Source organism: Pelecanus crispus, chromosome 1 (genome assembly GCF_030463565.1).
Source record: "Pelecanus crispus isolate bPelCri1 chromosome 1, bPelCri1.pri, whole genome shotgun sequence".
Taxonomy (NCBI): Eukaryota; Metazoa; Chordata; class Aves; order Pelecaniformes; family Pelecanidae; genus Pelecanus; species Pelecanus crispus.
Genome location: NC_134643.1, coordinates 8794138 through 8819673, shown reverse-complemented (window position 1 = coordinate 8819673; position 25536 = coordinate 8794138). Strand labels below are relative to the sequence as shown.

The 25536-nt window shown below is 41.9% G+C and overlaps 2 protein-coding genes across 2 annotated transcripts; one reads left to right on the top strand and one right to left on the bottom strand.

Annotated features, from left to right (window-relative positions):
- Nucleotides 1–4675: 4675 nt before the first annotated feature.
- Nucleotides 4676–8931, bottom strand: MEIG1 (meiosis/spermiogenesis associated 1). The gene is made up of 3 exons (XM_009481531.2): nucleotides 8828–8931; nucleotides 6821–6983; nucleotides 4676–4804 (listed from the first exon to the last, which is right to left on the bottom strand). The coding sequence occupies exons 1-3, from the start codon at nucleotides 8929–8931 to the stop codon at nucleotides 4676–4678; spliced, it is 396 nt and encodes a 131-aa protein (XP_009479806.2).
- A 2623-nt stretch (nucleotides 8932–11554) lies between these two features.
- DCLRE1C (DNA cross-link repair 1C) lies at nucleotides 11555–24843 on the top strand. The gene is given in 15 exon segments (XM_075719652.1): nucleotides 11555–11663; nucleotides 11745–11796; nucleotides 13763–13847; nucleotides 16755–16814; nucleotides 17462–17517; nucleotides 18163–18264; nucleotides 18536–18608; nucleotides 18775–18915; nucleotides 19438–19539; nucleotides 20162–20298; nucleotides 20485–20539; nucleotides 21981–22069; nucleotides 22914–23014; nucleotides 23817–24772; nucleotides 24774–24843. Coding segments are annotated over 15 exon segments (2154 nt in total). The 3' UTR covers nucleotides 24810–24843.
- Nucleotides 24844–25536: the final 693 nt, after the last annotated feature.

The following is a 25536-nucleotide window of genomic DNA, read 5'->3' as shown; positions in this document are numbered from 1 at the left end:
CTGCCTGAGCCCTGCCCCTGCTCCCTGCAGTCTGGCATGTCTTCTTATTAAATCCCATTCTTAATTACCTTTTCTGTGTCATCTCAGTTTCTATCCTGTGTGCCAGGCATATGTCACCAATCACCCTCCCAAATGCTGTTTGCGAGTGTGATGAGCTTTGAGCTTCAGACTTGAAGTAAATGCAAAGTCTCAACTGCAACAAGAAAGAAAATGTGTTTTATTAAGTAATTACAACTTGCCAGCAGGTTCTCAGTACAGGCAGGCTACTAAGAAAGCAGCTCTGACAAATAAATATAAAACCAGTGGAACTAGGGTAATAGGAGAGAACCTGCAAAGACCGTAAGGCAGCTCCATTCAAGCTGCTTTCAGACAGACTTTGCTTGTGCCAGACAATGTGAGGAACAGCAGCATCAACAGCTGTTGAGTTACAAAGTTGTCTTTAAATGGTTTGAAGCTGGTCAATCATTTTCAACACCCTGAAACAAGGGAACCATGTTTGAAAAGCAAAAGGTTGAGGCTCAAGTGTCTTCAGAGCTGGAAAGACAACAGTATGCTCAGGTACCAAAGTGAAAGTTAAAATGCTTATACGATTTTTTAGGTGCTTTGAGCTTCTGTGACTGCAAAGAAAATAACCACAGTATTACTTTCAGACAATACTGTTCCATAATGAATTCCAGTAAAGGCTGAAAACATAGAAAACCAGCCTAGAACACACAAACACACCCTTTATTTCCCCAGTGTAACTGGATGAATTCAGAGAGGTTGCACCCTTGCCATTTCACTTGTAGCTGTCAAACACAAAGCCTGAAAAGTAGGTTTTGGAAAAGTTTGGTTTACCTCCTTTCATGACCTTCAACAAGCACAGAAAGCATTTATTCTTGTCTTGTACAAAGCCACGAAGTGAACTGGAATTAGACTAAGTATGTCAGACTTGGGCAGCTGGTGAGCACTCGCTAACAAGGAGCCTTGCCATCATCCATTTGTTGAGCTGCTGCAAATGGTCCCTGAAAGCATTACTGTGTTCCCTGATAAGAAGAATACCAACAGATAAGAAAAGTACCTTGGAAAGTATTTTCAAAGAATTACTTTTTATTAAGACTCAAATCAGTAAAATAGCGAATATTTTCATCTTTAAGCAATAAAATGGAGAGATGTGATTTTATCTCTCTCTTCAAAGTTACTGAAGTTCAGTAAAAAAGTTTTTGTAATGACATTCAGAAATAAGTTACTTATCTTGATTAACTGTTGTGTCACCCCTAAAATGAAGCACAGCTTCCCCAGATTGCTTACGTCCAATACTTCTTCACAATTTAGCAACCTTAAATTAAGACACAAGAAAGCTGACAGGTCTCAATATGCTTAAAACTCAGGTGACAGACAAGACATTTCAGTTACAGATTTATCAAATAAGAGAAAATACTGACACATTAAATTATTTTGACAGCTTTTTTGACTGAAAGAGATACATCTAGCATAACAGTAGCCGAGGAGAACTTGTAAGTACTTGAGTATCAGCTTCACACTCAACAAGCACAGCTGAGTACCCAAGCCACTTCCGGAAGAACTTTGACAGGCTGGAGGAGTGGGTCTATGTCAGCCTCGTGGAGTTCAACAAGGCCAAGTGCAGGGTCCTGCACATGGGTTGTGGAAACCCCAGCATCAGTGCAGACTGGGAGCTGAATGCATTGAGAGCAGCCCTGCCAAGAAGGACTGGGGGATACTGGTGGATGAAAAGCTGGACATGAGCTGACAATGTGCGCTTGCAGCCCAGAAAGCCAACCGTACCATGGGCTGCATCACAAGAAGCGTGGCCAGCAGGTTGAGGGAGGTGATTCTGCCCCTCTACTCCATGCTCCTGAGACCCCACGAGGAGTACTGTGTCCAGCTCTGGAGCCCTCAGCACAAGAAAGACATGGACCTGTTGGAGCTGGTCCAGAGGAGGCCACAATCACATTCTATGATTCTAAGAATTAACTCAAGCAAACATCCTTATACTAGATTAATGTTATTTTTGTGATCACAGACAAACTTGAACTCAGGCAAGAAGCCCTGTACCTGTTTCTTTAAAAAGAGAGGAACCCCTTTGGCTTCATAGCTAAGGCCATTACACAGCTAAGGTCTTTAAAAAAAGAGAGGGGTTTTAAGTAACCTCAAGTTTAGCATAAACTGGAGTGAAATATGGAAATTAACTGAATGTCAAAGGACAGCTGTAACTGAAACTGTCACTGCCAGTACAAAACCTGCTATTTTGCTAGTGAAGTGAGTGAACTCCCAAATACAGCATTAGGGCTGACAAAAGCTATGTCTGTAAGCTGGTCTCCAGCACTAATTATAAGGCTTTTTTTTCCTTTTCATCCCATTAATCTTTTAAACATCACAGTGAGATTCAACCTTGTAGCACACTGACAATGCTGCAAAATGAAAGTAATAAAATCTCGGTAATTCACTGTCTGAAAGTGAGAAGAATTTGCCAACTCATACAAAATCAGCATTTCAGAAGTGAAACATGAATTCCCATGCTACTTGTTTGAAAAGAAAAGAAATATCCATGGGCTGTGTGAAACACACACTCATTGTTTTAAAACATAATACAAAAGAGAAAGCATCCAGCAGCATTGCAAAACCAGTGAGGTGTAGTCAGGTAAAATGAGGGAAGCCCAGAATAATCTTTTACATTTGTCTCAATTTTTAAAAGTCTTTCTTTAAAAAAAGTTAAGCTCTAAAAAGTTACCTGCAGTTTTAATTCCTGTTTTTGAATACTCAACTATGGCTTTTTTATAGACTGAGAAAATGGCTGTACCAAACATTCTCACTTACTCTGTGTGTGTTGGTAGCAATAATTCCTGCCAATAAATTTGAGTTGGCTATATAACACATTTATTTTTGTGAATTTTTTAAAGGCTCTTTTCATATCCACTGGAAGATTTCTTTTTTTGGAATCTATGAAGTTAACAAAGTGAGATCCACTATCTTAAAGTGACAAAATAGATGGTTTATCCTGATAAATTGTTCTGTTCCCACTGTTTGATTGCGAAGTATGCAAAAAGTCCTCTCTTAAAAAGTACATCCAGAGCAATCCAAATAAAAAAGAAATCATAATGAAAATCTGAAGTGAAATTTACTGTAGCAATCCTTTATTTCGGTCACGGCAGTAACTCTCTATTTATATGCCATTAAAACCTTCCTGGAATAAAAAAGCTTCATAGTTGCTTCTGAGTACCTTTCAGTCATTTTTCTAACAGAGCTCATAAGAATTTAGCTAAAAATTTCCAAGTAGTCTAAATAAGGTGACTAGATCATCATCACCTATCGTCAGTGAGATCTTTTGAATATTGCATCTATACTACTTATTTTGACCTGGAGCTCTAAGTCCTCTATTCTGCATGTTGAGTTGGCGACCACCTTAGGTTCAAATGAAGGAAGAATATCCATAAGACAGATGGTCAAATGTACACTGCTAATCCATGCCTAAAACTTAGTTTAGATACCCCTTGGTTTACAGTCCAGAGACAAGAGATATTAATAACTTTGTTTTCTGTAACACACCTACTGGTTTACATAGCAATAATCTGTTCTACTGGTCAATTATCTAGGGTTTTGGCATCTTAAAGTATTTTACTTAAATTCCCTAATGAGTGAAGGTAAGTATGGTACCTCGTGTTTACCGTGTGTCTTAGAGTAGCACATGTATGGACAGCTTCGGCAGAGCTGATGTCACAGCAACATGTTACACATCTACATTTACAAGAAATTAATTGTGCCCAGAAGAGCCAACTTCTCTCCATTCAGAACAAAGGGTGTCCGAATGACAAGGTCAGGTGTAGATGTTGACACTGTGACATTTGAAGTTAGATGAGATGAATTCTGCCCAGAAATCCCACATATTATCTGCGTAAGTTACCTAATCTTAAATATTACATGGTATGGATTTCATGTTGTCCCTGCAGTTTTCTACTCCCTGATCCCACCATATATAAATCCACAATCTTTTTTTTTCACTCTCCATAAAAAGGCATATGCTACCAAGTCAATTAATACTTCCTCCTCAAGTAATTAATACTTGCACCTGACAAAAATACTTTGGGGATACCTTACCTATTGCTTAGAAAGACATTTTTGTTGTGACTGTTTCTATCACAATAACTAGTTTTTAAATCTGCAGCTTAGCACGGGTCCTTGCTATTTGATTATTCGGTGTCCTTTACTAAATTCTCTGCTTGTTATTCTTGCTGTTCTCCAAGGGAACTTTAGCCTTTTGGCCTTACTCTGGCCCTCTGTAGTTTCATAACCTTTAGCTATACCAAGAGACTGTGGCTGACATTAGCCAGTGTCAACAAGATTATATTGTTCTGAATAAAGATTGCTGCCTCTTCTTATAATGGACTTTGCACACAGTTAAACCAAATATATGATGCCCATTTGCCAGCTTTTTATCTCTTTGATGTCAAAACATTTGTAACTAGGAAAATGAGGGATAATAATATTTTTGATTATAGCAGGAAAAAAATGTAATTCCTGTGTCTATAGTTCCAGGCTTCTCCACATTTCCCGTATTCCCCTTTCTATCCAAGAATGACATCAATACTTAAGGTAAGTTAGATTACACAAATCTGTTTTACTTACAGGTTCCAACAAACAGATTTATAAAAAATACAAACAAATTAGAATAACAAAGCTAATACACATAAACTTTCACTTTATGGACTTCTTTGTCTTCGCATTCTCTTTGTTTATCGTAATAATAGAATGTATTATCCCTTCTCTGAAGTTTCTTAACAAATCCAGTTTCTGGCCAACACTCTACCTATGAATAGAATAAAAAGGATATACATTCACCTGAACATGCTCACATTGAATGATGTTTGTGCATTAGATTGGAAAGAATATAGAGTGTACTTCCATGGAAAAACCTCATTTGCATCTGAACACTATTTTGCTATTAATTTGCTTAGCTTTTAAAAAAAGATTAAGAGCAAGATGTCAGAAACCAGTTTTCTGGTCTAGTATAAAGAATTTCATGATCAGAAAAGTCTAGAAATAAGGATTTAAGAATATTTGATAGACTAGAGTCATTTAAAAAGTGGACTAGTCAAAGCTTTTGAAATACATTGTTTAGGAAAAAAATGATTGATGTTATTCAGTACTCTGAGAGGCTAGATGATTCCACCTCTGTAAGACTGACACACTTTCTTCAGGACCCTTCTGACTATGAAAACTGTGTACATCGTGCTTTTCATTAGCAATGTCATAAAAATAAAGTGAGCTACATGTATCATAGTCTCAAACACAGCTGGATTGGTCCTGCAGGAAACCAACACCATCCTGGTGCTCTTCAGTGTTCCACAACATGAAGCGTTAAACTAAAGGCTTGAACACTTGTATGTTCAACAGCTTTATGGCTTTAGTAGCCATCTGCAGCTTGAACACCTCTGACTACTTCTGATCAAATCAAACCTTAAAAATCAGGTAATAAGAATCTTATTTCTCTTCCAGGCAGGGTTGACAATAGGATGTCAAACTACAGCATTCTCTAATTGGAGAGTCCCAGAAGTGGTACTTCTATCACTTATTACTTTAGAAATACAGCTGAGTTATTTGCATTCTCTATCTAAACATAAGAGCCTTAATATTATAATTTCATCATTAATTACAATTACATTATGGAAACATAATATGGAGTAAACAAGACATTTCAAAATGTGTAAATTGGAAGAGAACCACTGCCAGGTCCTGGCAAGTTTGAACAGAATGCACGCTCGTTTTACATTGAGTAAGCGGTGTTCTTTAACTTTTACCAGGGTTTAATTGATTATGCCCTGCCATAAATCTTAAGCAGACTGCTCCTACCACACTAATTGCAGGATTTCCTTTTGCACAGTTAAAGGAATTTACACCACAGCCTTTACAGTGTTATCTGAGCCCACGACAAAAGAATAAACTGCATCTTATTATGCACAGCAGCATTTTGCTATATTTTGAGTTAACTGGATGAGGAGCGACTTTCTTGGGAACATTCTGCACTTACATGCACAGGAGGTTAAACTCTTTTAAAAGTGGATGTTTCATACTATATATGCTGCTTTGGAAGATAAATTACAGAGCTCTAACAAAGATAATATGTTGTTTGTGGTATTAACGTCTTGGTTGCTATTTTGAATCTCAAGTTGCCACTGAATATCTGGCCATTATTCATTAGCTCATTTGATGTGCTAGGGAGAATTGCCATCAACTATAGTGAGCAGAGGACCAGGTCCTTGATGTTCTCTGTTGATAAATGCCTGTGTCACAACTCCCTTTACCACAGTCGGCATCAAATATTTCTGTTGTGGACAGTTTCAATAGAAGCCAAGTTTTGAGTGTGCACAAAGTCTGATCATGCTACCCTGCAATTCAGCTGTGAAACTGAAGTTAGTAGCAATGACACAAGACTGGCTCCCTGGGCAATGAATAAGTTTCCTGTCAGGTCTGTTGGCAGAATATCAGGGAAACTTCACAGAGAACTAACTCTGATAAATTCCTTTCCTCAAAACTGAATTATTCTCTTAGATAGCAGCTACATCTACTCAAAGAAATCTATAATGCTTCTAAATGTATAAGAGAGGGGGAACAAAAACACAGGCTGGGTAGTGTTTCCATTTCACTTCTGTGAAATAAGTTACTCTGCACAGTTAATAGCCCAAGAATTCAAGTCAGACCTGGGAGAAAAAACTGTATCAGAAACTAGCCTAAATGAAAGGAAATAAGCAGCACCTCCATTTTTATTTAATCATTTAACATAAGACAGAAGTTTAAATAACCTTTGCAGAGTTCTACATCTTACCATATCAACTTGTTTTACTTGTTTATATTCAACCTCATCTCTGTATCCAGCCTGCTGAAATCTGTATAAGTTCTCTACATCATCTGACCATTTTTTGGCATGATATATAGATTTTGGTTTGATGTCAGCTTTAGCCATGACTACAGAAACTTCAGACTTCTTCCTGAAATTAGATTTTTAAAAATTAAATAGAGAAGATGGAAGCAAGTGATTTTTTTAGGGACATATAGAACTGGGTAGAACAAAATTTAACAATAAAGAAATTACATCCAGTACAATCTTATCTTCCCCTCAAAGTCTGAGGTTAAAAAAGAAAAACGTTAGAAGCAGTTGGAATCAAATTAAATGCACTACTTGGTCTGAAACAAACCCAACTCATCTATACTTCTCTATACACCTCTATACCTCGACTTAACCTACCTAATATTTATTTGTGCATATTGATGCATTAAAAAAAAAAAATACCGTAATTTTTAAAATTTCACATCTTCGCAGTTGCTATCCCTTTGGGGCAGGCAGTTCTTCAGGTTTTTCTTTCTTCCTACTGAAGGGACACCAAACTGGGAACCACAAAATGAAGAGCTGGGCTGTTACTGAAGAACAGCAAACACTCAGGATGGGAGAGGAGGGGAAAGGAGAAATGCACTGCCAGTCACATGGCCACAGTGGACATGACAAAGAAGAGGTCTTAAGAAATAAATTGGGTAAGGAGGCAAGGCACACAACCTACCAAAATTCATCCTGTTCTACCCTTGCCCCATCAAAATCTGCACTGACTGCCTCTGACTTCCTCCTCACACAAAACCCATTTGTTCAATCTCTGAGAAATAGCAAATAAGTTAATCAACTGCTAAACCTGAACAGAGCAGAACTGGGACAAGATGAAACTCAAACTGGGGGAGGGAGGGGGGGTGCAAAAAGAAAAAAAGGCAATTAAGAAAAATTGTGGAGTCAGTAGAAACTCAGCAGGGATGGATTTGAACTCTCAAAAAAAAATATGAACCATTTGACTTCTGCCTTATATCTGAATTTCACTGCATTTGCTTTCTTGAGTGTATCTTATTCTACTACTGAAATAGAACTTTATGCTGATTGTGCAAGCAAAACACACAGAACACTATCATGCCTAGCAAATATGATCAGAAATGAGTCCTTTCGTAGCTTTGTAATGTTACCAAGCTTCAGCTTCATAATTAGGAAGGTTTTTTCAAAGAAGGAGAAAAAGCTTCTGGATTTTGTTGGGAGAGGATGAACACAGTCTCACTCCCTGTGGGTAGTATGCTGCCTCCAAATCCTGCACACAGAGTAAAATTTCCTTACTTAGCAAGTTCCTGTATCAACCAAGAACTTGAAAAGTTGAATGCTGATGTCTTATCAAATGCACAAATGCCCTTATGTCTGTTAGAAAGGCAGAAAAGGAGAAAAAAAAAATTGCAGCACAGCATACAAATCTTCAGGAAAATGATATCAAGAATTATTGTTATTATAATGTGGAAATAGCAGAAGTCTGCATTTCTGTCATCTAACTGTATGAGAGCCATTAGCACACAAAGAAAGGGCCTTTCATCTCTTACTGTACATGCTTTATTAAAGATCAATAAAAATTTGCACAAGTGCTCTCTTCTGGCAGAGTTCAGCACTCCAAACATTCTTTTACCAGGCTCTGCAGCATTTTGTAATTGAAGGCAGCCATTTGCTAAAAAACCAAGGTGATTTTCCCACCCAGTTATGAGGTGTCACATACAAATTAACATGCTGAGCATACATCCTTATTATAAATCTTTAGTGTAATCTTTGAGATACCTATCTCAAGATAATTTTTTTCTCCTTTGCTGCAAAGGGCCCTTTTGTAGCCATTACAGAATTTTTCATACATTGTATGCTCACCTATATTTGATGAGAACTGTTGTCAATCTGGGACTTTAGACAGTCAATATTATTAGCAATAACATTAGATCTTAATAAATGTTAAACTATAATGAATTTAAGTGTCTTATGATAACTTACATGTTACTAGTGTTAAGTACTTCTTTATAGGATGTACTGAAGTCATCTAATGAATGTGCTCCTTCAAGACATCTAGATACGCATGGCACTTCCTGAGTCACCATTAATTCAGATGGCCTGTCCACAGGCTTTCCTGCTCAAAAAATATATATAAAGGTCATGTATTTAAAGTGCCAGCTTGGTGACTTCAGAAAATAAAAGTGCCATCCTGACATTTTTAGGCTGCTATTTAAGCCCTTTAAAAATTGTACTCTCTCTGTTGTAGTGCCTCTGAGTTCCAGGCATAGAGCTGGTTTCATTGTACAAGAGCACGAGATGAGCTGTACTCCAGACAACCTACAATTCAGGGAAAAGATGAAAGACAGCAGACATATATAGGCAAAAGAAAGAATGCGAAAGAATGGTAAGAAAGTATTCAGCACAATAATAACACTTTTTATTTCAAGGGAATTGTTGAACAGTGAAGTGGACTTGGCTAAGATGACAATGTTTGCCTACTCTTAATTTAGGTGAAATAGTGGGATTTAACGTAGCTCTGTTTTGGCTTTGGGGAAACAGTTTTTAATGTCAGTCACAGCACAATTTCTATGGAATCCTAACTAGCCTGGGCTTGCATATGGTAGTTTCCTTAATGCTTATACAAGTTGTAAAGGTATGTGGAAAGAGAGTGTCTGCTCCTTTAAGGGTATCTGGTCAAGGACCTTTTTCAGTGCAACAAGGGATAATAAGAAAGGGAGGAAGCCATAAAACAAGAGCATATGGGGACACAAACCTGACCAGCAAATGATAAGGGAGGTGGTGAAGAGAACCAAACCTGGTCAGTCACTCTAATTAATGAGGGCATGTGGGATCCTGAGGATGTTTATTCCAGCAAGGTTATCTGATCTGGGACCTTGTCAGTTGGGAAACTAAGGGAAAAAGGGGAAACCAGAAACTATACAAAGACACAGACCCGACAAAACAAACATAGAGACCATGACAAGAAACAAACCTCCTCAGACTAATCGATGGGCTGTCAAGAAACTACAGGCACCACTTCCAGGAATATCAGCCTGGACTTTGCAACTGGTAAGACTGTAAACCAGGGGGACCCCAGACTCGGAGGGGTGCAGGAATCGACAGAGCTGTACAAACCCGTGAGGCATGTGCAGGGGAAGGGGAGCAGGGGGGAACAAAGACAGGAGTAAACAGAAAGGAGCATAAAGATGTCATCTGTGTGTAAAACAGGGCTAGTCAGTACACTTGCCTGGCTGAGCCCTGCACCTGATCATGACAGTCTTGTCCTACCTTCTTATATCTGCTTATTAAATCTTAACTATCTCTCTGTGTAATCTCACTTTCTAACCTGTGTGTATGTGTGCTGCAAGGACTAAGAGCCAGCTACTGGTGAGACCTGCGGGCGTAAGAGAAAACTGGTGCCAGCTCCTGGAGTCAGACTGGGGATATGGGCGTCCTGCAGCCTGCGGTGTCAGCTGCTGGAGCGAGTGGGGGCCCCAGCATCAGTAGTGGGAGGGGTCGCAGCTCTCCAGATCTAGGGAGGGTCCTACAGACTTTGTGCCTGGAGTGTCAGCTACTGGGAGGACGGGCGTGAGTGGATTTGGTGCCAGCTACTGGAGTCAGACCAGGGGTGTGGGCACCCCTAGCCTGTGGTGTCCACTACAGGACTAGCTGGCGAGTAGGGGGACCTTGGGTCCACACCAGGGTATCAAGCAGGCAGGGGGGTCCATGCTGGTACGCCCAAGGGGACTTGTGAACATGGAGTGCATGAGGGATGAGTGTGTGAATGCGTGTTTGCTAGCGAGCATCAAGCTGGACTAGTGGGCAAGTAGGGGATCCGTGAAGCAGGTAAGGGGGCCTGGGATCTGTGCAGACAGAGGGGCCGTGCTGGCACTCAGGGATCTGCAAATGTGTGTGTGTGCTTGTGAACCTAGAGAGTGCTGCGTGTGTGCCTGCACTAGTGAACGTTTATCACTAACAGCCAAAGAGGAAGGAGGGGACTTGTCTGCATTTATGTTTTATGCAAGTCCTGTATGTAGGTGCTGTAGCAACAGCTCCATCTGTGGCAGCCTGTGTGACCAGCCATGTCTTAATATGTGCTCAGCTTTGTTACTGGTTGAGCCTGCAAGTGGGAAAGCAGCAGCTGCATCCCTCAGCCTGTGCAGAGGCCCCAGGTCCCTGGGCAGGAGAGGCTCTGGGCCAGAGAGGCTGGAGGAGATGGCCGCGCTTCTTGGATCAATTAACACGAGTTGGCATTCACAGGACCTATCTGGGGTCCTAGAATAGTCACTAAGAGATTTCCAATGACTTCAACAGACTTTACATGAGATCATCTTGTATTTGCCAAGGTGTTCAGGCCCTGGCCTGAGTCACCGCTGTAATCCCGCCCCGCTCCCACGGCCACAGCCACAGCCCGGCCGCCCAGCCCTCAGACGACCCACCTCGCTGCGAGGGCCGCAAAGGGCTGCCTCTTCCAAGGCGGGCGGCGCGGAGCGAACGCTGAGGCGCGATGGCGACGCTCCTCACGGCGCCCCGCACAGCGCCAACGGCCGCCGCCGGCCCGCGTTGCCAGGCAACCGCCCGCCACGGCCTCCTGAAGAAGCCGTTCCCGCCTCCTCCCGCCGCGCGTCTGATAGGCCGGCAGGAGGCGGGGCCGCCTCGCGATTGGCTGGGGGCCGGGGAGGCGGGGCGGCGGGGGAGCGTGGCGGAAGCGGCGCGCCAGTCGCCGCCATGAGCCGGTTCGGGGGTCGCGTGCGCGAGTACCCCGCCGTGTCCATCGACCGCTTCGACCGCGACAACCTGCGCGCGCGCGCCTACTTCCTCTCGCACTGCCACAAGGGTGAGCCCCGCCCCCGTCCCCATGGCGACCGCCCCCCCGCGCGCCCCCCCCCCCCGTGACGGCCGTGCCCTCTCTCCCCAGATCACATGAAGGGGCTGCGGGCGCCCGCCCTGAAGAGGAGGCTGGAGGGCAGGTACGGGCTGCGGCGGGGCTGCCGGGGGGGCGGGGGGCGGGAGGGGCCCCCCGGTACGGCCCCGGCCCGGCCTCAGCGGCTGCTGCCCCGGCCCGGCCCGCGCTGCAGCACGCAGGGCCAGGAGGCCTGGGGAGGAGGCGGCTGGTTCAGAGCAAAGCGTGAGCAAAATACGGTAAGGAAACTGTATGGATCATAGAGGCACAGAGCCCGAGTGGTTTGGGTTGCAAGGGACCTTAAAGCTCATCCGGCCCAACCCCCTGCCATGGGCAGGGACACCTTCCACCAGACCAGGCTGCTCAGGGCCCCGTCCAACCTGGCCTTGAACACTGCCAGGGATGGGGCATCCACAGCTCCTCTGGGCAGCCTGTGCCAGTGTCTCGCCACCCTCACAGGAAAGAATTTCTTCCCTATGTCCAATATAAACCCACCCTCTTTCAGTTTAAAACCCTTGCCCCTTGTCCTGTCACTGCAGGCCCTGGTCAAAAGTTTGTCCCCATCTTTCTTATAAGCCCCCTTGAAGTACTGAAGGGCTGCAATAAGGTCTCCCTGGAGCCTTCTCTTCTCCAGGCTGAACAACCCCAACTCTCTCAGCCTTTCCTTACACAAGAGGAGTTCCATCCCTCTCGCCATTTCTGTGGCCTCCTCTGGACCAGCTCCAACAGGTCCATGTCCTTTTTATGCTGGGGGCCCCAGAGCTGGACACAGTACTTCTCATGGAGTCTCAGGAGCATGGAGTAGAGGGGCAGAATCACCTCCCTCAACCTGCTGGCCACGCTTCTTGTGATGCAGCCCATGGTACGGTTGGCTTTCTGGGCTGCAAGCGCACATTGTCAGCTCATGTCCAGCTTTTCATCCACCAGTATCCCCAAGTCCTTCTTGGCAGGGCTGCTCTCAATCCACTCATCCCATAGTCTGTATTGATACTGAGGATTGCCCCAACTCACATGCACTTGGCTTTGTTGAATTTCATAAGGTTTATGAACTTCATAAGCATCCTTGTTGCTGTTATTCCCTGGGAGTCTGTCAGTGCGTGGAGACAGCACTTGTGCCTGTGCTGGAAGGAGGCCAGCTGCGCTCAGAGGTGTATGAGCAAGCAGGTAGCCAGCAATTTGAGGGAAACAGTTATTCCCCTCTGGTCAGCAGTTGTAAGGCTTTGTCTAGAGTATTGAGTCCAGTCCTGGCCTCCCCTGGACAAAAAAACCCATCAGTGTTTTGGAGCAGGACTACCAAGCTGATCTGGGGCTGGAGCATGTGATCCATGAGAGGCTGAGAGCTGGATGTCTTCAGCCTTAAGAGGAGGAGACAACCGTGTATCACTGTAGATAAGGGTAGAGAAGATGGAACCAGACTCTTCTTGGAGGTGCATAACATGAGGGCAAGGGACACCTTTTTCACCATGAGAATGGTCAAACATGGGCACGGGCCCAGAGAAGTTGTGGGCCAGTTCCTAAGCACTGTTTAATTTATTAGAGTAGATGCTGCATCTCCTCAGATGTGCGCAGAGAATCTCTCTTTGCTTGTCAGGTCTCTGGGTGCTGTGCAAAAGCTAGAGTTTATAGGAAGTATTCTGTGTTCTGCTGAATGCTAACTGTCCCAAATACTTGTTCCAGGGAAAGCATGCATGTCTGAAACAGACCTTGGGGGGTGTAGAAATGGGCAAAGATACGTATGACTATGTACCACACACTTTATTTATGTCTGCACAAAATCACACAGGCATGGGCACACATAGGTAAGTCTTTGGGTCTGCTGTGTTGAAGAAAAGCCTGCTCAACAAGGTGGAGTAATTACACCTTGATCCCAATTCAGGTTGGGGCAAAACTGCTCCTGCAGGTCTCTTCAGATGAGAAAGGGGTCTGAGCGCATGTTTTGATGTACTGGGTGCCAGGTGCTGATGTGTCGTTAGATTGTTCCCTCGCTCTACTTTAAAAGAAACCACTCATCTGTGTTTTTTGTCTCCTCGCAGCTTGAAAGTTAAATTATACTGCTCGCCAGTAACTAAGGAATTGCTATTGACTAGCTGGAAATACAAGTTTTGGGAGAATCACATTGTGAGTTTTTGTTTATTTTTAAATTAACACTTTCCAAGCAGTGATCCTAGCGAGGAAGAAGCATCCCCTCCTCAAAAATGTCTAAATATTGGTATTGGTGTTGATACACTGTTTCAGGGCTTAAGTACCTACCTCAGTATGCCCTTCCTTGCTGCTTGCTGTGTGGGATTGGTTTATTGTTGTTTACTGTTTAATCTTATTTTTCCCTTCACAAAATTTATCCTTTTCTCTCAACTTCAGCTTTAAATGTCTTCCAGCTGTACATTGATCATTTGTATGGCTCCTTCGTTTCCTTACCTTGCTCATGTCTCTTTGCTCCTGTTCTTATTTCATTTCCCTTTTGCTTCACGTAAAGTCTCATATTGCTTGGAATATGTATAATCTTTTAGTTATATTAGTTTCCTTTTGCTTTTTGGAAAATGGACTATCTAACATGAAAATGTTTTAGTGATGTAAAATCACTGAAGAACTTAATTAGTTTACTTGATTTCCACTATTTGGAGCCAAAATTCAAGTGATCAGTGGTCATGTATGGGTATGACTTGTAGTTGTGTATTTCCTTCCCTTTGCAGATACGGGCTTTGAAATCGAACATGTTTCTTTTCACACCTTACTGCATGTACTTACATTATCACATAGTGTAAGGATTTTGCTGTATCCCCCAAGCAAGGACAGGAGAGTTTTCTAGTCAAGTGGGAGGTCAAGAAGGACATCAGGCAAGCTGAAACTTTTTTCCTTAGGGGAGTTACAGCTCAGAGTTTCCTTAAATAGGTTTTAAGTGTGGGTCTTAAGCTCCATATCCAAAGAAACTCATACGAGTGGGACCTAGGAGGTAAGTCTGGGTAAGAGAAAAAAGAGAAGTAGGGGGCTTTTCTGTTCAAGGTCCTAGTTCAATTGTGAAGCCGAGCAAGAAGATAACTAGTTTTATATGAAGCCTCAAGAAATGGAAAGATTTAGTGATTTGGAGCATCAGCATGATTCAGGGCTCTGTAACAGACTCTGAACTTCCTTTAGGCATGTTTGATGTGTGAAGGAGCACAGTGTGCATAGGTGACAATTTTTCTAAGCCTGTAATCTTCTTGGACTAGCAAAAATGAAATGGGGTGGGTTTGTGGTGGCTTTCTTGTTGGTGTTGGTTGGGTTTTCTTATTTTTGTTTTTAAGCTTGTGTCCATTTGCTTCCAGTATCCCTTGAGTTTAATCTAGAAGAAGAGGTCTCTTGTGGAGAGATACCTGTACACTATTAGGAGTTTGTATGAACAGGGAAAGGAAAGTAGGCAGTGCTGGTCCTGACATCCCTGTTTGAGAAAAATCTTAGTCTGGGAAGAGATGCCAGAGGTACCCATGGTACAGTCTAAGATGAAGCACAATTAACACAAATCAACACAATTAAAAAAATACATAGATGTTTGCAGCTGCTGCTCCCAGGAGTGACTGCTGGTAAAGGCATGAGCTGCACAGGCCCTAAATCAGATAGTAGCTGTTTGATGTCTTGTTCACAAGCTTTGTCTCACAATAAATAAGATTTCTACTTGTAGCGTGACTGGAAATGAATTAACAGCTGATTATCATGATGTCAGCTTCCAGACAGATGTTTTTATGATTTCCAGTCTGACCTTTGTTTGTACATATGGCATGAGAGGCTCTTTGAATCTGTTGCTGGCTTTAACATTTAAACTATCAAAGATGAGAACTCTGCTGGAGATGTTATCATTTATTCTTATGAAGCTAAACTTGTGGCTCTCAGTGAAGAAAGAATTCTTCAGGCAGTTTAGATCTAGAACGTGACAATTGTTTCACTGCAGTAGGAAATTTGAGAATTACTGAGAAATATTCAGTATGCAGAATTTCGATCAGCCTCTTGAGTTTATTCAGCTTCAGAAATTGTATGTGATAAAATTAGTATCGATGTTTAAAAAAAATCAACCCTTGCTAGTGGTTTGAATTCTTAGTATAAAATACTTTTTGACACACATATCTGTGTTTTGGAGCAAGCTCCAAGTTTGATTGGTGATGTGGTTTCTGGTGGAGAAGCCAAATGTTACCATCTTTGTGCGAGTACCAGTTGAATAGATCTTGTGGAGCTGCCCAGAAATTTGTGCTGCGGTGTCTTGTGAATCCATCTAGTGCAGTGAAACCCAAGGTGCTGAGGAGACTGCTCAGCTGAGCAGCTGGAGGTTATACCTAAGGAGGATAATGACAGGAGACTTTCCTTTCACTTTGGCTTTTTTGGGCAGGAGAATTATATACAAATATTGTCTGAAACAAAGGAAAAAAAAAACCAAAACAGGAGGATGGGAGAGGATGCAGGGCTAACCTTGCAGGCAGACACAGAGCATGTATGTTGCAGGACTAGGTTTTTTTTGTTGTTGTTGCTTTTTTTTTTTTTAATTCGAGGATATGGCAAAATAGGGGATTAATGCAGTCTATAGATTAATCACCCCTACACAAACAGAAGTACCTACTGCATGTGATTTGTGGGCTCTGCTTCTGGTAATAGGGAGCAGTGAGGAGAAGTTGTGCTGCAGCACAGAGACCTGTCTGAGCAAGGTCCACTGGTGTGCTCTGGAACTGGGATGTCTTGGGCTTTGCAGTCATCCAAAAATAAGGCATAAGATCCAGCTAGAGAAACGGGAGCTGCTGCTGTTAGAAGTCAAACATGTTCTAACTTCTTTAGGCATGCACACTTTGATTGGGGTATCTCCATTTCATTTTTAGACAAATTTGAGAAAACTTATTTTTTCTGCTGGAAATGGAAATGGCTTACTATGTGAAAATGGGCTTAATTTTCCAGGCGTAGCATTAGCTGCAGTCAGTGCTAAAGATGTCTATGTAATGAATGCTTAGCTATAAACATGAAACAAAATATTCAGTAAATCCTGTAATGCATTTATTAATTTTGTTAAAGGTTGCATTGGAAGTTGAAACTCCAACTCAGATTTCTTTAGTGGATGAAACATCTGGTGAAGTAAGTAAAAAAAAAAAAAAAAACAAACAAAAAAAAACCCCAATATATTTGTAATGGGCAGTAATACTGTTTAAATGAGCATGGGAAATGGTTCTTACCTGTAACATCCGAAGTGGAGAAGCTATTTTTAAAATATATGTTCCCCTTCCTCTCTCCAGGATGTGTAGCCACATCACTTCGTTCTTATTATCATAGCATTTTTTTGGTAATGTTTTTCCATTGTATTAGTGATCTCCAACTTACCTTTTTCTCTTGTGATTTTTTTCACCTCATATTTCCTGGCTTATTTTAGCGAGTTTTAAGTGCAGGACTTAAAGGTCAGGTACAGGCCTGGTAGAGCATCTCCAGGCAAAGTGTATTCCAAGATGTTTCCATGATGCTTGTTGACCAGGAACCAAGGAAGTAGCATTGTTTTCTGGCTGAGTGGCTTTCATGAGCACCGTACCATATTCAGTCACCTTTTCTGGCGTGGCAGGATGGTCATTGCTCTTCAGGGCTTGTTGGAATGGGAAGAGACTTTCTCTTTGTTCAAAAGCAATGCTAAATGCCACAAGAGGCTGTGGGGAGTGACGTGTTGCTTCCACTGTCAGTGAAAGTACTGGTAGTACTTATTACAGTGTGAAAATAATGCTAACCATCTCTTCCAGAAAGAAGATATAGAGGTGACACTTCTACCAGCTGGTCACTGTCCAGGATCAGTCATGTACGTCCTTTCAATACTCTAAATGTCTCTGCTGAGAAATTTGTCCTATAGAGTTCTCACTAAGTACTGGTTTTTTTCTAACTAGAAAAAGCTAGTGAATTGAAAATTCTTACTTGGAGATAATGTTGTGGCAGGGCCTACCAGCTTTGGTAAGTGGTTGGAAAACCGCTGTACTATCTGGAATCTGTCCAGATAGAAGTTGTTACCTTGGTGGGGCAGATTACTTTTCCCCAGGCCTATGAATAACAACTTTCTTGATTTCAACTGTACTTAAAAATGACATACAAAACTGGGATTTAAAATAAATCCTCCATTTCTTAAGTATGACATTAAAAAGAAGGTGCCCAGCTTCCTGGTATGATGCCCAATAGATTCCTTTGGCTGCAACAGACAGCTGGGCTACCCTCACAGAATCTGTGAGGCTTTCGTCTTCAACTCTGACCAGCCTAGGCACAGGTTATTTTTCAGACATACTGAGTCTGAATTACTGGGTTTATCTGAAATTACTCTGGCACCAAATTGAGCCCAGTATTTCTATTACATCATACATTAGTCACATAGACTGCTGTATGCAAGGTAACAAATCAACATCTGGCATTTAATGCTTTATATTGTTGATTTTGACCAAAGTGTTTCTGTTTGTAGGTTTTTGTTTGAAGGTGAAAATGGCACTGTGCTGTATACAGGGGATTTCAGGCTTGCAAAAGGAGAAGCAGCCAGAATGGAGCTTTTGCATTCAGGGACCAGGTGAGGCTTCAGCTATTCATGAGATTTAGAAAGAATGAAAGATCACACAGGCATGAACAATTCAGGAATAAAGTACTCTTTTTTTTTTTTTTTCCTCATTTTTTATTCTGGATTAAATTTATTTGCAGTCAGGCAATACTGCAGTTACAAGCCCATTTTGACTTGCTCTTTGTAATAAAGAGGAAGAATTGCCTCCTTTTGAAGAGAGAGGAAGTGGTGTATCTTAGCAGTGTGATGCACTGCTCACTCTGATATCACATCTCTCTTTCAGAGTAAAAGACATCCAGAGTGTGTATTTGGACACCACTTTTTGTGATCCCAGATTTTATCATATACCAAGCCGGGTAAGTCTAAATAAGCTGTGAGAGGAAAGGTCCTTTAAAGCTGGTAATTAATTAACCACCTCTCTGGTAGGTAAGTCTTGCAAGGCAATGCCATTTTGCGTTACCAAATCACAGCACTTTGGAAGTATCTTCGAAGATGATTCACAACATTTTCTAAACTTTTCAGGAGGAGTGTTTGAATGGGATCTTGGAGTTAGTGCGAAGCTGGACCTCACTGACTCGCTATCACGTTGTGTGGCTGAATTGCAAAGCTGCCTACGGATATGAATATTTATTCATAAACCTCAGTGAGGAACTTGGAATCAAGGTAAAGTTTCTGTAATTGTTGCTTTAGAATAGATCCTCAGGAACGATTGTGGCTGGTCACCAAGCTGGAAATGGCTGTTGAGAGGACTGCTGTATGTGCATGCTTTCATTAACTACACTTAAAAAGCTACAGTTGTGCCCAGAATGAGTTAACTGGAACATCTGGGCTCTCCAGGGAGAAGTTAGTACCCCGTTTTCAAGCTCAGTGTTTACCTTTCTCCCTTTTACCTTGCAAATGATAAAAGCCTTCTCATTTACATATGACATTAATAGTTAGCAGATATATTCTGACTTTCTTTGATGAATATTCATCCCTCTTCAGCATAGGACGTACGTTCCGCTTGTTCTAGATGTCCACGTTACTTTTTGCTATCACTTCTCTGCTTGGACAGTATTAGTGGGTGGTAATTGTTTAAATGCCTGCCAGCATTTGTTGTGAGTAGAACCACATCTGTATAGTTGCTCCAGCTGCAGTTTGGCAAACACCTTGAGCTAATTAAGAGTAAACTCTGCCTTTCTCTAGGTACACGTGAACAAACTTGATATGTTCAGAAAAATGCCAGAAATCCTCTACCATGTTACTACAGATCGAGGCACTCAGATTCATGCCTGTCGACATCCTCGGGTGTGTATCATTTTGCAAAGCTTCTCCTAACTTTGCTGTGAAAGACTGCTTATAGGTGCTAATGTTTTGGTCCTATTGTGCTAAGGAAGACTTGGGCCAAATGGTGGCTTAACACAAAGGAGAGTGACAACTTTAGTTACTGGGTTGAAGTTTTTTTTAAAAACAAAGAAAAGGAACAAATATATTAGCTGATGCTAGAAATATTTTAATTGTATTTGAAACTTGAAAATTGTATTTTTAAATGAAGTAAGACAAGCAGCAGATTAGATCATTCAGGTATTACCCATTTAAATACATCAAAAGCAGCTCGTATGGTGTCTGCTGCAGCCACGCGCTGTGTGCTTGTAGCGTATGGCCTGCCCTTTCCAGGACGTCGATCAAGGTGAAGGCTCCAACTTGGAGGAGTGCAGGTAGAACTGGAGACGGCACGCTGGTGCATTGGTCTCTGTGATTGATTTGCTTTGTCAGCTGCACTGTAGAAGCAAGATGCAACAGCACAGGGTGTTTCAAAGGAGTTGGAACTGAGATGAAAACTTGGTCTGGCTAGATACCATGTTGTTCAATTTCGGGGGGAAAGAAGAAAAGGTCAGGATTGCACCTCAGTTTATGCTGCATTTGACAGGATGATGACTGCTTTCGAGGGAACAGACTGCCCTGTGGGATGACTTCCCAAAATGGAACTCCCTTGCACATAATCAGCATCAAGCCCTCCACTATGTGGTTTGGAGAAAGGATCAAGAAAACTAACGTAATAGTGAGGTGAGCATTTGGGCCATGCAGAAACCTGTTGTTTCAGGTGCATATCTTGCCTGACGTGCTTGTATAACTGAATCTCAAAATGGACTTTTTAAAAGAGTACGTTATGCTTGCCTGTTGACTGAGGATGAAGAGCAGTTACCTAATTTTTGTGTCACTTTTTTTTTTTTTTTTTTTTCTCTCTTTTAGGACTGGGGAGAGAACATACAGAGCTTGTTTTTCTTTCCACTCTTCATACAGCGAGGTTTGTATACTTGTAGTACTGAGTATACATCGATTAAAAAAAAAAGTAGTTTTGATTATTTTGGAGTGGATGACATGTCACAATAAAAAAATCTCTTCAGTAATAAGACATAAGGGGATAGGAAGTTCTGGATGCTGAAGACAGAGAAGTCTTTTAATATAGCTGCAGAAGAACATGTCAAGGGAGGGCAGGATTACAAGCCTCTTTTTTTCTTTTTTGTTCTCTCTTCTCAAAGTATTGGTCACTGCTATGACTGTTTTGACTGCCTTTCTATTTTAGATTAATGTGTAACTATGCAATGCTTAAAGCTTGGAATTTCGGTTTTCAATGCATTATCTGCTGTGACTCAGTTTTGGGTGGGTTTGCCGCCTTTTCCCTGCCCACACATGTAAACAGAATTTTTTCACATTGTAGCTGCCACTGTTACTCCTCTTTCTGCATTAAAGACTAAAAAGAAATCGGTCATGGCAGCATCCTCTCCAGAATCACACACTTCCATTTAATATGACTTAATCCAGTTCTTAAAATATTCTCTATCCTAAGAAACTGAACTGAAACTGGATCAGTGATGACAATTAACCTGTCACAAAGCCCTGCAGATACAAAATGGAGATTTTTCAGAGCCCTAGGAAGGCTGTCCTGCTTTTAAGATGGTGGTTAAGTTTTAATTTGCTCTGCCATGCAGAATTTTAAATGGAGGTACTAGCATAGTACATACAACATGGCAGTTTCACTGGCAGAATATGGGGGGTAGGGTACTGTAACAGACTCATACCTCCACATGCAAAAATAGATGGGTCCTACTGGTCTGTATAGATAGGAGTGTAATCTGCAAACTTGGAAGTGTTTTCAGCACTCAGCACTGATAAAGGCTCAGCTGGAGTGGTGTGCCCCAAACTGGACACAATTCTTCAAGAAATTGACTGTCTGGAGAGCAGAGATCTAGAAGACAACAGAATAAGGCCTGGAAACAGTGATGTGTTTTGTCATATGGGCTTTTATAGTGGACTGAAGGGAAACTTTAGAATAAGTCTTTGAGGAAGGGAATACTCTGATCTGCACAACTAGAGACTTGAAGTCCAGTAAGAAAAATGCAGGTCTGAAAAGATCTACAGCAGTAAGAACAATGAAGCGCTGGATCACATTCCCTAGGAACAGGCTTGTTTAGCCTTTTCTTTCAGAGGTAGCAGTGCTCTGCGTAGTAGTTGATAATTGCAGGGAGGTGGTTAGGTGAGGTGGCGTTCTCAGCACCCCTTCAGACCTGTTTTCTTGTTATGGAGCTGTCCGCTTTGATAAGAGTCTGGCTCACGGGTCATACCGCTCTTTACACTGACAACTGGTAGTACGTATTGTGCGTGTGCTTGGATCAGTGCTGCCATTAAATGAAATTATTAACTGTTGATGTAACTTGTCAAACTGCTGCTTCTTTTCTTCAATTTAGATTAAGGATTTCCTAAGCTATATCTGTCCTGTGAATGTATATCCCAATGTACTGCCAGTGGGTGGGACAGAAGACAAAGTTATGGAAATGTAAGTGACAAGCGGCTGCTGAACAGAGGTGCTCTGATCCCTGTTCCTGTAAGGACACCTCCCCTCCTGAATCCCACCCTCACAAGCAGGCCACTGCTTCTGCTTTACTTGTCCAATAATTCAGATTTAATTTTTTTTTTTTTATATATTCAGTCCTGCAAACTTCAGCTTTCTGAAGAACACTTGTATGTTGTGCTAAGTGAGCATTTGTATTCCACACACTACTTACATCTATGTATAGAGGCTTTTCTGCTGTTAAACTCTCTTTGGGTGGAATCTGAATACACATTCATCTCACTTCATTCTGTGATGTTTGTCATCGCTACTTCTTTTAAAGAGGATTTCTCTGGGGACTTGAACTCCTACCCTCTGTACAGCATCGCAGAGGCCTGTGCTCCTGTGCTGTTACAGATGTTGGCAGCTTAGAAAGTGCTCTTAGGGAGCAGAAGAGTAGTGGTGTCACTCAGTCTGAAAAAAATGAAGACTCGTTTCTTTGCTCCTTTTTCTTTTCCTCCTTAATAAGAAAGGAGATACAATTACTGAATAAAATTGCAGTCAGATTTTGAACCCTGTCATCTTGTCTTCTCTAAGCAAGGGACTAAAAGATAGTTTCCAAATGGTGTGCATGCTTTAAGGTAAATATATAGAAATGAGATTTCTACCTTTCAGCTGCCTAAGCTTACCAATGAATTAAGAACTTTTCCCTAGCTATTGCTGCCTTTGCTCTAACACTTTTGCTGCAGCGCCTGTGAAAGCCACGAAGCAGTGTACTTAGATCAAATTAAAAGCTCCTGAAATTTTCTGCCGAGTTCTAAATATTAATTGCTTTTCTCCTTCACCTCAGATTAAAGCCATTATGCAGGTCGTACAGGAGAAACATGGAACCCAAGTACAAGCCCTTAGGAACACTGAAGAGAGTCCACAAGAGAGACTTACCCGATACAGGTAAAGGTACTGCTGGTGCTACTGTGCCTTAAATGCAAGTCTGAGACTACGCAGAGGTGCCAAAAGCCATGGTGTTCACCACAGTCTGTGTTCAAAGCAACGGTTAGAAAGGCGAAATATAAATTAAGTGAACTTAGGAGGGTGAAAGAGCACCAATTGTGTAAAAGCGTACTTGTTTGTGATCTTGAAACGTACTTAATGCTTAACAGCCCTTTAAGGTTCTGGAAGAGTTCCGTTCCACAGTCCTCGACCATCCCCAGTAAAGCCGTTTCTAATGGAACTTTACTTGTATTCTCTCCTGTGTTGTGGAGGACAGAGTGGTGTATGAGTGGAATTGCTCCTCTTGGTTATCTCACGCTGCTGGCTTTTTAGCACCTAGGAGCTTTTTTTTTAATTTATGATGGTAAACAAATGCTGTACATAGCCTCTGGAAAGCCACCTGGGAACCAGAAGACAACTTTGGGCTTGCTACATTCTCTTTGGCTGTTTCTGAAGTGCCAGGTATGCAAGGGTGATGTAGTCCTGGCAAAACACGTCGGAGGTGTAAGTATGCATCTAGCAGGGCTACATCTGATCTGCGGTAGCTTCTATGGAGGACGACAACTAGCAGCTTTCCTTGTGAGGCACTGCGCTAGACAAGGCAAACGCTGTTGGTAATGCCCTGCTAAGTCTCCATCTGGGTTAAAGAACTTTTTCTTCTCTTCATACTAATGAATTTTTATTATAACTTTGCTCTCAACAGAATTTTCTCAGAGATCTGAACTTTTCTTAGTGTTCTCCTTTTCTGCTCTTTTCTTGACAGATGAAGATGATCTCTTTGACTCAGAATTAACTTCTGCAAGGCCTAAGATTCCAAAACAGCAGAGAGAAGAGAGCAGGCCCTCCAGCACAGGACAATCTGAAAATGCTGAAGGAAACATTAGTAAGAGCACAGAAAGTTACAAAGCGACCACAACTGACACCTCCCCCAAGGTAGACTTCATGGACTGTGAGGAATCAAATGATGATGATGATGATGAAGATGACGAAGAAGAAGAATCTGAAATAAGTATAGTTCAAGTTCTTTCCCATGAGCCAGATGCTACTTCCACATCAAATTTCAATGGAGTAACTAGTGACCAACAGGAGTCTAATGCCGATGTCCCTCGCTGGGATGCATTTTTTAAGTGTAACAAGCTAGAAGAAAGCTCTGAAAATGAGGATGCCTTCCCATCTTCAGCAGACGCTGGTGGGTCCCAGTCACTCTTCAGTGATTCGGATGGAGTAAGCGACTCAACACACATCTCCTCCCAAAATTCTTCCCAGTCGACACACATATCGGAGCAGGGTAGCCAGGGCTGGGATAGCCAAATGGACACGGTGCTCATTACCTCCCAAGAGAGAAACGCCTTGGACTATGGCTGCTTGGGCAAAGGTGGGAGCAGAGCAGTTGTTTCTGTATTGCAGGAGGCCGCCAAAGACAGTCAGCCTGACAACAGTAGGTGGAAGCCAGCGGGTCAGAGTAGATCCCGTGCCTATGACATTGCCTGTGATGTGAAAAGCAAAGACTGTCAGAAAGACACAGAAGCTGGCACTGCTCAGGTTCCAGATGTGCTGGTGGAAATAAGTGACAACTCCAGGACTCCTGATCTAGAACTGAGGAGGGACTCCCAGAGCTCCTCTGACTTCGAAATTCCCTTGACTCCTGATGCTGAAGTGCCTCAGCCAGATAAACTGCACTGTTTATATAAGAAGCTAGCAGCAGGTGAAAGCATACTCAATGAGAAAAAACTCTCCTGAAAACAGGTATAACTGATGACATCATGAAAATAAATACCAAAATTGGTTTATTAAACCCCAAATTATTTTTCTTTAGTGCTGATTACTATCTGCAGCTATGCTACTTCATGCATTTTTCTTCAGAAATATCTTACTGTCGGAACTAGAAATTCGCAGCCTGTGTAACTTTATTGTTCCTTCCATGAAATACTGAAAAGGAAGTGTTCCTAGGAGGGACTGTAAAAGCCTTCTGCCTCCTGAGGTTTAGTTCTCCAGGATTGTAAGTAGACAAAGAACGGACCAGACAAAACTAAGGGTAGAAGGAAGGGGTAGAAGAGGAATGAAATTCAGTGTTTCTCTTTATCATGAGCTCTAAGAGTTTGCCCTCGATATATATGTGATCTCAGGTTTTACTAAAATACCACATTTTTAACTGTGGGGAGGAATTCGTATCTTTCAGGAACAACCATGCAAACAATGTAATAGTTGCACTTTGACTTTAATCCTGAGTTCTCACTGCATTTATTTTTAAAAACAACTGTGGAACAGACTAGAGAATTATTGATAAAAGTTTATTTTTTAATTGTTCTTTTCAAGCAGTCTCTCTTTACACTAAGTGTAAATTTAACTCCTGAATGAGGTACCATATGCTGTTGTCTATGGTTTAAATCTAACTCATTGCAAACAACTTGTCATCCTAGAATCAGAGCATCGTTTGGGTTGGAAAAGACCTTTAAGATCATCCAGTCCAACCATTAACCTAA